Genomic DNA, 10,260 nt, shown 5'->3' with positions numbered 1-10,260 from the left:
TTTGGGGGCATGCGTCGTGTGACCTTTGACCCAGCCCTGCTCTACTAAGCTCGAGCCACATCCCACCATCAAACCCTCTGGGGTGTAGATATAGACACTGCATTGTGCTGGAAAGTTCATTAGCACAAGACCTATCTTATGGATTACATTCAAATCATGGTGTAGGAAAATCTGACATCTGACAGAATTGAGGTATAGCACATCATCTGCTCAGAGCACAGACACAAACCATAGCTTCCTGATGCCACGATGAAGCTAGGATATTCAAAGGACAGTGATCTTTTAACACAAGGAACTTTGTAAGCATGACTCATCATATTTGACAGTGTGGTGGTTTGAATAAAAATGGTCCCCATGGGCTCATGGAGACTGGGATTATTTGAAAGGATTAGGACCTGTGGCCTTGTTGAAAGTGTGTCACTGGAGGTGGGCTTTGAGGTTTCAAACGCTCAAGCCAGTCCCAGTGTCTGTCTTCCTGCTGACTGCGGATCTGGATGTAGAACTCTCAGCTCCTTCTCCAACACCATGTCTGCCTGCTTCCCACCATGACACTAACAGACTAAACTTTTGTATCTGCAAACCAGCTCCAATTAAATGTATGTCACCATAAGAGTGGCTCCTTGGCTAATAGCCCTTATTGTTCTAAAGGACCCAGGTTTAGTTCCTGCCCCTCTTCCAGTGGCTCACAAAATGGTGCGCTTAAACCCACACAGCCACACATACAAATCAATCAATAAATCTTTTAAAATTAATAAAACTTCTCTAGCATTACTAAAACATAACATTATTTTGATGTTACTAGACAGTTATAAATGGTAAACTCTGAAAGTAAGAATTAGTCATTTCTCATTATGGAAAAAACATAGGTAGCTCACCGACAAAAAAAAAAAAAAAAAAAAAAAAAAAAAAAAAAAAAAAAAAAAAAAAAAAAAAAAAAAAAAAAAAACCCAGTATCACATTTCCCAGACAAGGGAATCAGACCTACAGGAACCTTTACATGTGGACTATGTGGGCAAGGATTACTTCCTGATTTGGCTACCTTTACCTCCCAAGTTCGGGACTACACATAGGTGTCAATATGCCCAGCTTTCCTGTGATCGTCTTGAATGAAAATCGGAGACTGTGTGAAACAGCTGGAGAAGAATCACTGAGATCTTAAAAGTTGAGTCTGGTTCTGGGAAAGTGTGGGGCAGGTAGAAGGGGCTTTCCTGAGTCAGTGGGATGAAGGATGTCTAAAGGACAGGCGATCTTGCATGGGCCTGTTCTAAAAAAGTTGTCCTAGTAACCCTTCTATTGCTCCAAGGAGACACTAAGACCAAGACAGAGTATAAAAGGAAGCAGTTCGTTGGGGACTTGGCTTACAGATTCAGAGGGTGAGTCCATGATCAGCATAGTGGCCGGCAGACAGGCCAGCAGTGGGCTGCTGAAGCAGGGGCTGCTCAAGTAGCGCTTGCTGAAGAGAGCTTCCTTTCTTACACCCAGATAGGCAGGCAGGAGGTAGAGCAAGCCTAGTAAGGGCTTAGGAAACCTGAAAGCCCAACTCCAGGGAAAACACCTCCTCTAAAGACTACGCCTCCTAATCCTTCCTAAAACATTTACAGTAACTAGAGAGGAAGCATTTAAATATGTGAGCCTATGAGGGCTGTTCCTATTCACACCACCGCATGGGTCTTTAAGGGAAGAGAGAAGCTGATCCAAAGTTGGGGCAGGGGTACAAACCAAAACAAAAGACCACATCTGTTGAGATTGATTAGTGAGAGATAGAAGTTCAGCTAATTGTTGCTGTAGCAAAGTTGGGAACCTGTGGTGCTTGTGTCAAGACTTTATCATGGGCCAGCAAGGACACAGCAGGGGCATTTTTAGATTTTTTTAAATAATTCTTTTAATTTTAAAATATTTTTTATTTTAAAGTACTTTTAATTTTAAAATATTTTAGTGCTAAAATATTTGTAATGTTAGAATAGTTTTAATTTAAAATACTTTTAAATTAAAATTTTTAATTTTAAATATTTTAAAATGTTTTAATATAAAGATATTTTTTAGGCTGGGCGGTGGTGGCACGGCACACACCTTTAATCCCAGCACTCGGGAGGCAGAGGCAGGCGGATCTCTGTGAGTTTGAGGCCAACCTGGTCTACGAGAGCTAGTTCCAGGACAGACTCCAAAGCTACAAAAAAACCTGTCTCAAAAAACAAAACAAAAATTTTAATATTTTACTATAAAGATATTTTTGTGTGTTTACGGGCATTTTGCTTGCACGTATGTTGTGTACCATTTGAATACCTGGTGCCAGCAGAAGGTGGGGTTGGATCCCTTGAGATGAGTTACAAGTGGACGTGACCATCATATGGGTGCTGGATATTGAACCGTGGTACTCTAAAGGACAGATAGTTCGCTTAACTGCTGAACCACCTCCAGACCTCGACTACTTTTTAATAACCCAGAACTCGGGAAAATTATGCCTCGTTGCCATATAAAGGAAGCACGAAGACGTTCTAGGTTCTTTGAGACTTGGCAATTGAGGCAGGGTTGTTAAAAAAAGACGCTGAGAAAATGACTTATTAAAGTTTTCTACAATCCCCGCTGCCGTCCTACCCAGACAGCCTCGGCTAACAACTCTAGAAATAGTGCCACCGTGAGAGAATTTAAAGAGCAGGCTGTAAAGAGGAATGCCCCATGGACCAATCAGAGCGCAGTATTCAATCAAGCCGCCTGCTGGGCGGCCAATAGGAACGCAGCAGGGTCTATAAAAGCCGTGCCCGCAGGCTATTTTGTGCCTTTGAGGAGCAGCGAAGGAAGGGGCTTCAGAGAGATGGCTCGCACCAAGCAGACGGCGCGGAAGTCGACGGGAGGCAAGGCTCCACGCAAGCAGTTAGCCACGAAGGTGGCGCGCAAGAGTGCACCGGCCACCGGCGGCGTGAAGAAGCCGCACCGCTACCACCCGGGCACGGTGGCGCTCCGCGAGATCCGGCGCTACCAGAAGTCCACCGAGCTGCTGATCCGCAAGCTGCCGTTCCAGCGCTTGGTGCGTGAGATTGCCCAGGACTTCAAGACCGACCTGCGCTTCCAGAGCTCAGCTGTGATGGCTCTGCAGGAGGCCTGCGAGTCCTACCTCGTGGGGCTCTTCGAGGACACCAACCTGTGCGCCATCCACGCCAAGCGGGTGACCATCATGCCGAAGGACGTCCAGCTGGCTCGGCGCATCCGCGGAGAGCGGGCTTAGGTCCTTACCACCAACAACCCAAAGGCTCTTTTCAGAGCCACCCACAAAACCTAAAAAAGTGGTTGTAACCTAGGTTGGATCTCATGCTCCCCACCCACCTTGTATGTGGCCATCAGGACAAGTCGACAGGGAAGCCTAGTACATAGGCTTAGCCACGGACCTTTACCCGTTAAGCTCTTTGGTCCGCAGTTCTGTCTCTATTTAACCTAGGCCTTCGCTTACAAGGCATAGTAGCCTCAAGGTTGGCAGTTGCGACTGGCCCTGCCTAGTAAAAGAAGCCCCACAGGTGGCAAACCCACTACCACAACTATAGTGTTGGCCTGGTGTGCTCTTCTGTACTAACTCCACTTGCCAGTTGTGTTAACTGCCCATTACTAGGAGCCCAGCAGATCTTGTGCTTTGGATAACTCACCTGGTTTAAAAAGGCTGGCTACTCCTGTGCACTAAAAGTTAGTCTTTCCCCTATGATGGAAAGCACAGGGAGCTGTGTGTTTTATTAAAGTCTAGTCTGTGTTAACATTGCCCATCTGCTAGGGCAGTTAAAGAAAAAGTTTCCAGGGACACATCCAGTGTAGTAAGGAAGCCACTAGTTAGTTCCCGGCTGCTCAGCCCCAAAATAATCACACAGAAACTGTATTAATTAAATCATTGCTTGGCCCATTAGCTCTTACTTCTTTGCAGCTAGCTCTTACATTTTAACTTAACCCCTTTCTAGTAATCTGTGTATCGCCATGTGGCTGCGGCTTACCGGGTAAAGTTCCATCTGGCTCCAGTGGAGCTACATGGCTTCTCTCTGTCTCCACCGCCTTTCTTCCAGCATTCTGTTTAGTTTTCCCCACCTAGCTCTGTTCCCCTATAGCTCTGCTATAGGTCCAAAGCAGTTTCTTTATTCATTAATGGTAATCACAGCATACAGAGGGAAATCCCACATCAATCCAGAGGATCCTGTATTAGACTCTGACTCTCCACTTAGGGTAGGAATGTTTAGCCAATAGCTGTTGATTCACCCTAAGTGGTAAGCAATAGGATCCTCTAGAAGTTCAAGAGGATGTTTTGCCCAGGGATTTTATTCTCTGGATGTCACTAGCCCCGATTTCTCATGTGTCCAGTACTGTGTAACAGGCTTCTGAATCATACAAAGAGCTGATGGTGTACTAGGGATGACAGTCATAGAGAATAACCAGCCTGCTCAGAAATCAAACAGGAAGGAACCTAACTGAACTGCATAGTGGAGGCCTGGGGGGAATAGCCTGAATATATGACCATGAGGTTAATTTTAAAAAAATTTACCTCTGCTACATAGTGGAATCACCCATTAATGGCTTTGTTAAATACATAATCAAGCACCCACCGCCTAGTGTTGGGAACATGACCATTCCAATCTGTGTCCATTGGTTTCAAGGTGCTTAGTGTTAAGACCTGCGGTATGCTTCGGCATCGATGGCAAAAAGTACTCCTAACAAAGTGTGTGCATGAGGTGTTAGTACGCAACTTAAGAGATTTGAAACCCATTAGGTCTTATTTACTCAAAACCACCATGAATTATATATATACATACATACATATATACATATATGGGCTGCCATGAAAAGTCACTTGAAATGTAGTAACCATCATACTGGGCATTCACAGTAATCCCCTGCCTTTGGGGGTCTTCGGGGGCTGAACGTCAACATTCACATGGTTAAGACTTTGAAGGTCGTTGAGATATTAAAGTTGGTGGGATGGTCTGAGGCCAGGGTGAGAGGTGTTTTTGTAAGAAGAGACAAGGACACAGACACACAGGACCTAGAGAAGACTTGCAAGCCAGGAGCAGCCTTAAAGAGGCAGCCCTCTGGAACCTTTCCGACAGGAAGAAATTCAGTGTTGCCAGCGGCGGTGCAGCATGCCTACTGTAGTCTCAGCACCTGAGAAACTGAGATGGGAAGACCACAAGCTTCAGGCCAGGCTGGAATACATAGGAAAGCCTCATATTTTTTTTAATGTCTATGTAAGATCTTCTGAGTAAATTAGGAACATGGGGATAGTAGAAGAGGGTAGAAGGGGAGGGGAGAAGAAGGGAGGGGAGCAGAGAAAAATATATAGCTCAATAAGAACAATTTTTTAAAAATGTCTATGACAATCTCCTATACAGTCCCCTAGCATGAGCACAGTTGGTGTGACTTGCTGGTAGAATGTTGTATCAGGTGTGGGTTCCCACTGATCCGAGGAAAGAAGACACAGAGGCGAGCTAAGGATGGTTTCTCTTTGGCCTTTCCAGCTGCGGGGCGGGGCGGGGCGGGGCGGGGGGTGTGGAGCAGTCAGCCTCTGGCAAACTGCTCACTGTAGCTCAGCAAAGGGCTTTTTTTATGGTTATACAATTCACACCTTTAGCAAGTCAATTTCTGTATACCAAAACCAAATATTTAAGCTCCCCTTAGAGACAATGTCAACACAAATTCCCAAAGTCCCAGGACGTCTCAGTTTGCTGAGTCCTTCTGAGACCAGGTTTTGCATAAGCTTTGAACCCTTAGAAAACTCTCAGATAAGATTTACATACTCCCAATGGTGGGTACTGGGCACCAAAGGTAGCGGTCACAAAAGGCAGATCAAAGCTAGGTGCTAGGACTCTGGAATCAAACCAGCTGCAGGATTCTGCAGGAACCACAGAAGAACACTTGCCTAGCTGGCAAAGTTCGGGGCTCAGACCCTATCTACCACAGCTCCTCAACAACAGCAGCAACAACAACAACAAAAGGAATACTTTTTGTTTTCCTTCCTTCGCAGAGCACCGGGAAGGCCTTCTGGAATTCAAAACAAGAGAAGCTATGTACTCTTGCTGTACCTGTAAGTATAGTAGGAATTATGAGACTCTGGAGCTATTGCAGGGGAAATAGTCCTGCAGAGAAAAACAGATGATCACCAGCTCGGATCTGAGGTGCTGGACTGGCCTTAGATCAGCCAATTACTGGGGACCATGTTCCCAAGACCTCATTTGTAAAGTGCCCTATCCCGATCAGATGTGTGGAAAACAGATTCAAATCAGTTCTGTGGCTTGCTTGAGGGGCACAGCATCATCTAGAGAATGCTGAAGTCTAATGTTCTTTCCTCCAACCTCCTGTAAGTTGATAACGCAGAAAAGACTCCAGAGGAAAAATTCCACGTGCTTGCAAATGAGCGGTGCCATGCAGGTTGGCCCCTGAGTGTGTCCTCTGGACCTGGTATATTCTGTGCTGTACCAAGACAACCTCAGCAATTTCTGCCTTTTCTTCAAGCCCCTCTCCCTCTCTTGGTCCAGGGAAAACCTCCAGAGTGTTCGGTGTGTCTGTCTCTTCTAAGAGCCTTTCCTACTTCAAAGGTGAACTCAGCCTACCCTTTTCTGTATTTTAGGCTGCAGCGGCATCTAGGAGTTGCTGGCGCTGGATGGCCCTTTCCCTGGGCTGCCCAACTCTTAGATAGGGAACAGGTCATTAGGACTTTGTATTTCATTTATGTTGAGCTGGTTAAGAGCACTTGCTGCTCTTGCAGAGGACCCAAGTTCAGTTCCCAGCACTCATATCGTGGAGCAGCCCACAAGGACTGTAACTTCAGCCCCAGGGTCTCTACACCTCTGGCCTCCATGGGCAATGCTCTCTCATATACAGACCCATATACACTGTAAAATGACATGAGGTCCCCGTGCACACAGACGGCAATAGAGAAACCAGAATTGTTAAACATGCTTGCTCTCCTCTTCAGTGGAAGAGATTTACACCCGTTTCACCCAGAAGGCTGGGAATGGATGTTGTTTGTAGCCAGGTAATCTTTGCTATTCTGTAGATCCAGGCTTCACCCCAACCCCCGAAACTCTTGAGCCTTGTTTCTCAGCCAATAGAACCCATTCTTATGAAAGAGGTTCCATATACTTTGCAAGAATTTTACTATTATGCTCATTAAAAACGCTTCCTCCCTAGATCCTTATCCCAGCCATGTTTCTCAGTCAACAGAACCCGTTCTTATAAAAGAGGCACTTGGCAAAAGACATGTGCTAGGCAAAGGAGTCTCAATATACACGTCTTAAGCTTTATTGTGATAATCGTTACAAGGAAACTTTTTTCCGGAGTTATGCTGTGCTTAAATATGTCAAAAATGAACCACTTGGAGGCCAGACTCCAGAAGTCTGAACCAGCCCGGCTAAGTTTTTGGTGAACTGGGTTTCCTTCTTACCTCTGGGGTTCATTTCACGGCCAGCCCCAAGTTTGCAGGGACCCACACATATACACGATTAAAAATAAAAATAAAATTTAAAAACGAAAGCACGCCTGTTGTTGCTCAGTTTGTGTCCCAGTGACAGAATGAATGCCTGAGGTGATCGCCTTCGAAGGAGGGAGCTTTATTTTGGATCATGAGTTTAGGCGTTTCAGTGTGGCTGGCTATTGCTTTGGGGCTCATGTTGTTGCTGTTCTTCAGGAACACGACTGGAGGTCACGATGTTCACCTCGTCAGCAAAAAGACAAGATGAAAAGTGACTGCCATTCTAACGCCCTTCGTGGACACACCCAGGCGTCCTAACACCCATGCCTCTACCACTTCTTACTGGTGCCACACTATGGTGGCAAGGCCTCATGCATGGCATTTTAGAGGACATTCCAACATAATTATAACAAGCACTCATGGCGTAGTGTATAATACAGATTATACTGATAAATTATCATGTGTTGTTTCTATTGGTTGAGAGCTGACTCTCTTCAAGTGTCCCATGTAACAGGCTAAGCCCCCTAATCCTGTGACAGGGAGAAAGGAGGACAGCAAACAACCAAGGGCATTAAAACAGCATTGCCCTTGGCAATAGCTAGAGGGAAAAGCTATTTCCAGCAGGGGTTACTGTTGTTTATCCGGGCAGTGCTGGACTGGCAAGGTGGCTCAGCAAGTAAAGGGGCTTGTTGCCAGCCTGACGAGACCTGTGTTTGATCCCCAGGATGTATATGGAAGGAGAGAATCAATTTCTGCTAGCTTTTTTTTTATGACTACCGCATGTGTGCCATGGCACTCCCCCATATACAATTAAATAAATAATAAGTTATAAATGCCTACAGTGCAAACAAAAACCCAGAGGTTCACCCACAGATGAAAACATTCTGCTCTGCAAGAAAAATCTCTCAATGAGGAACTTCAGCAGTTAGCAAGACCAGCAAGATGCTGTCTAGGCAGTTGATGTGGGGAGGGTGATGGGGTGGGAGGGTGATGGAGTGGGAGGGTGTGTTCATTAGTGCTGATATCTGTTTGCTTGGCTTTAAAAATTACTTCCTTTAAAATTCTGTGGTTCCTTTTTCCAAATGTGAGCAGGCTCAGGATCCAGAATCCGCTCGCTGGTGGACATGAGGCACCTATGGCCATCAGAAGGCAGGGCTCTGCCCCCCACGCCCACTCCTGCTTTCCAAGTGTCTGCTGGTTTCCCACTGACTGCTGTACACACCTGCCAGGGAGAAGATTGCCCAGCTAGCTCTGGGAAAGCCAGTGAGCTACACCATCTCCACAGAGAGCCAGGCTGTCTAGCCATGGGGATGACATCATGGCGCTGCTTAGCCACCCAAGGATCTGACCTCTGTCTCCTTCTTTTCCCAATAACCCCAGCCTCAGCTTTATCTGTCCCATCAGTTTCTCAGTTGGACTGAGATTCCAAGCATGCTGGGCCACTACATCAAAGCCACCCCAAAAACCCATTTGGTGGTTCCCACCTGGAGAACTGGAGAAGCTGAGGCAGGAGCCTGCCAGGGTTTTCAGTACAGCCAGTGCTACACAAGCCGGACAATCTCACAGACAAAATCCTGCAAATGCTGGCAGTAACCTTCCCTACCGTCCACCAGGACAGCTGCTTCCTTCCTCCCTGGTCTAGGAGCTGACAAAGTAGGAGAGCTAGGGTTGGCAAGTCCAAGGACCCCAGGCCAGGCCCTGTCCTTAACGACCCAGCCCCAACTACTTAATCCTCTTCCTCCCCGCCTCCTTTCTTTTTTTCTTGGCTTTTTGAGACAGGGTTTCTCTGTGTAGTCTGCCCCGACTGTTCTGGAACTCCTATAGGCCTGTAGACCAGTCTGACCTCAAACTCAGAGGTCCACCTGCCTCTAACCTCCCGAGTGACAGGATTAAAGGCGTACACTATCACAGCCTGGCTTTCAGCCCCAACTTTTAAACCTTCCCTTTTCTATTTTCTTGGCCTCCATCCCTGCAAATCCCATACCTTCCTTCCCTACAGGATCAACCAGGTCACCAAGGCCCCATCGGAACCATAAACCCCATCCCTCATCTTCTGCCATCCATTGGTCTGTCCCCGCCCCTTTCTCGTTGGTCCCACCCCTTACCAGTGAGGCCCCACCTCCATCCTTCCGCGTAGCAGTCTCAGCCCCGCCCCCGCGGCTCTTTTGCTAGGAAACCAGCTTGCGTGCATTGACGTCACAAAGCCCCTCTGCCCCAGCCCCTGGCCTCTCCCAGTGCTAAGGGGCAAACTCAACCTTTCTCCCTACACGGCGCACCTGCCCTGGCATCTGGCGCAGTGCAAGACTCCTTCCCTGTGAGTACTCGCCACCCAGAGAACTCTCCAGCATCCCCTGAGCCGAGACTCTAGGGGCCCCTCCTGTACTACTAGTTCGCAGTGCTCTTCCGTCTCAGTCAACTATCCTGTCCCCATCAAAGGTTACACTTCAAACTGTAGGCTTCAACCGTGAATCACTCTGACTCCATAGGTCTCCTAGATGAGCCCTCATTGACAAAGGACTTTAGGTAACCAAGAGCCTCGAGGTCTGATTCTATTCCAGTGGAGCCAGGTCCCCTCCCCCCTTTGGCCCTCCCTCCCGTTCTGACCAGGTGGTCAGCGGTGCACCCCTCAGGGCTCTTGAGGTTCAGGAGGAGCTAATGCCCTGTGCTCCGCTCACAGAACGTTCAGATGAACTAACGTGGCAACCACTCCGGAATGTCCGAAAATGCCTTGACTTTAAGGATTGAGAAGAGGGGACAGGAAGGAAGCATTGGGTCAGCTTCATTTCCGAACTCTCAGTGGGGATTTTGGCAAGGAGGATGGCGAA

At 47.2% G+C, this 10,260-nt stretch overlaps 1 protein-coding gene across 1 annotated transcript; it reads left to right on the top strand.

Moving 5' to 3' along the window:
* The first annotated feature begins 2,812 nt into the window (after positions 1-2,812).
* On the top strand, positions 2,813-3,223 carry LOC119812361 (histone H3.1). Its single transcript, XM_038326976.1, has one exon. The coding sequence runs from the start codon at positions 2,813-2,815 to the stop codon at positions 3,221-3,223; it is 411 nt and encodes a 136-aa protein (XP_038182904.1).
* Positions 3,224-10,260: the final 7,037 nt, after the last annotated feature.

The sequence above is a fragment of the Arvicola amphibius genome, chromosome 4 (genome assembly GCF_903992535.2).
Source record: "Arvicola amphibius chromosome 4, mArvAmp1.2, whole genome shotgun sequence".
Classification (NCBI taxonomy): Eukaryota; Metazoa; Chordata; class Mammalia; order Rodentia; family Cricetidae; genus Arvicola; species Arvicola amphibius.
The sequence above is the reverse complement of the archived record's forward strand: the minus strand, read 5'-3'. Positions and strand labels throughout refer to the sequence as shown.

Excerpts from the sequence above, each read along its gene's own strand:
- LOC119812361 (XM_038326976.1), top strand. The coding sequence starts at position 2,813 with ATGGCTCGCACCAAGCAGACGGCGCGGAAGTCGACGGGAGGCAAGGCT.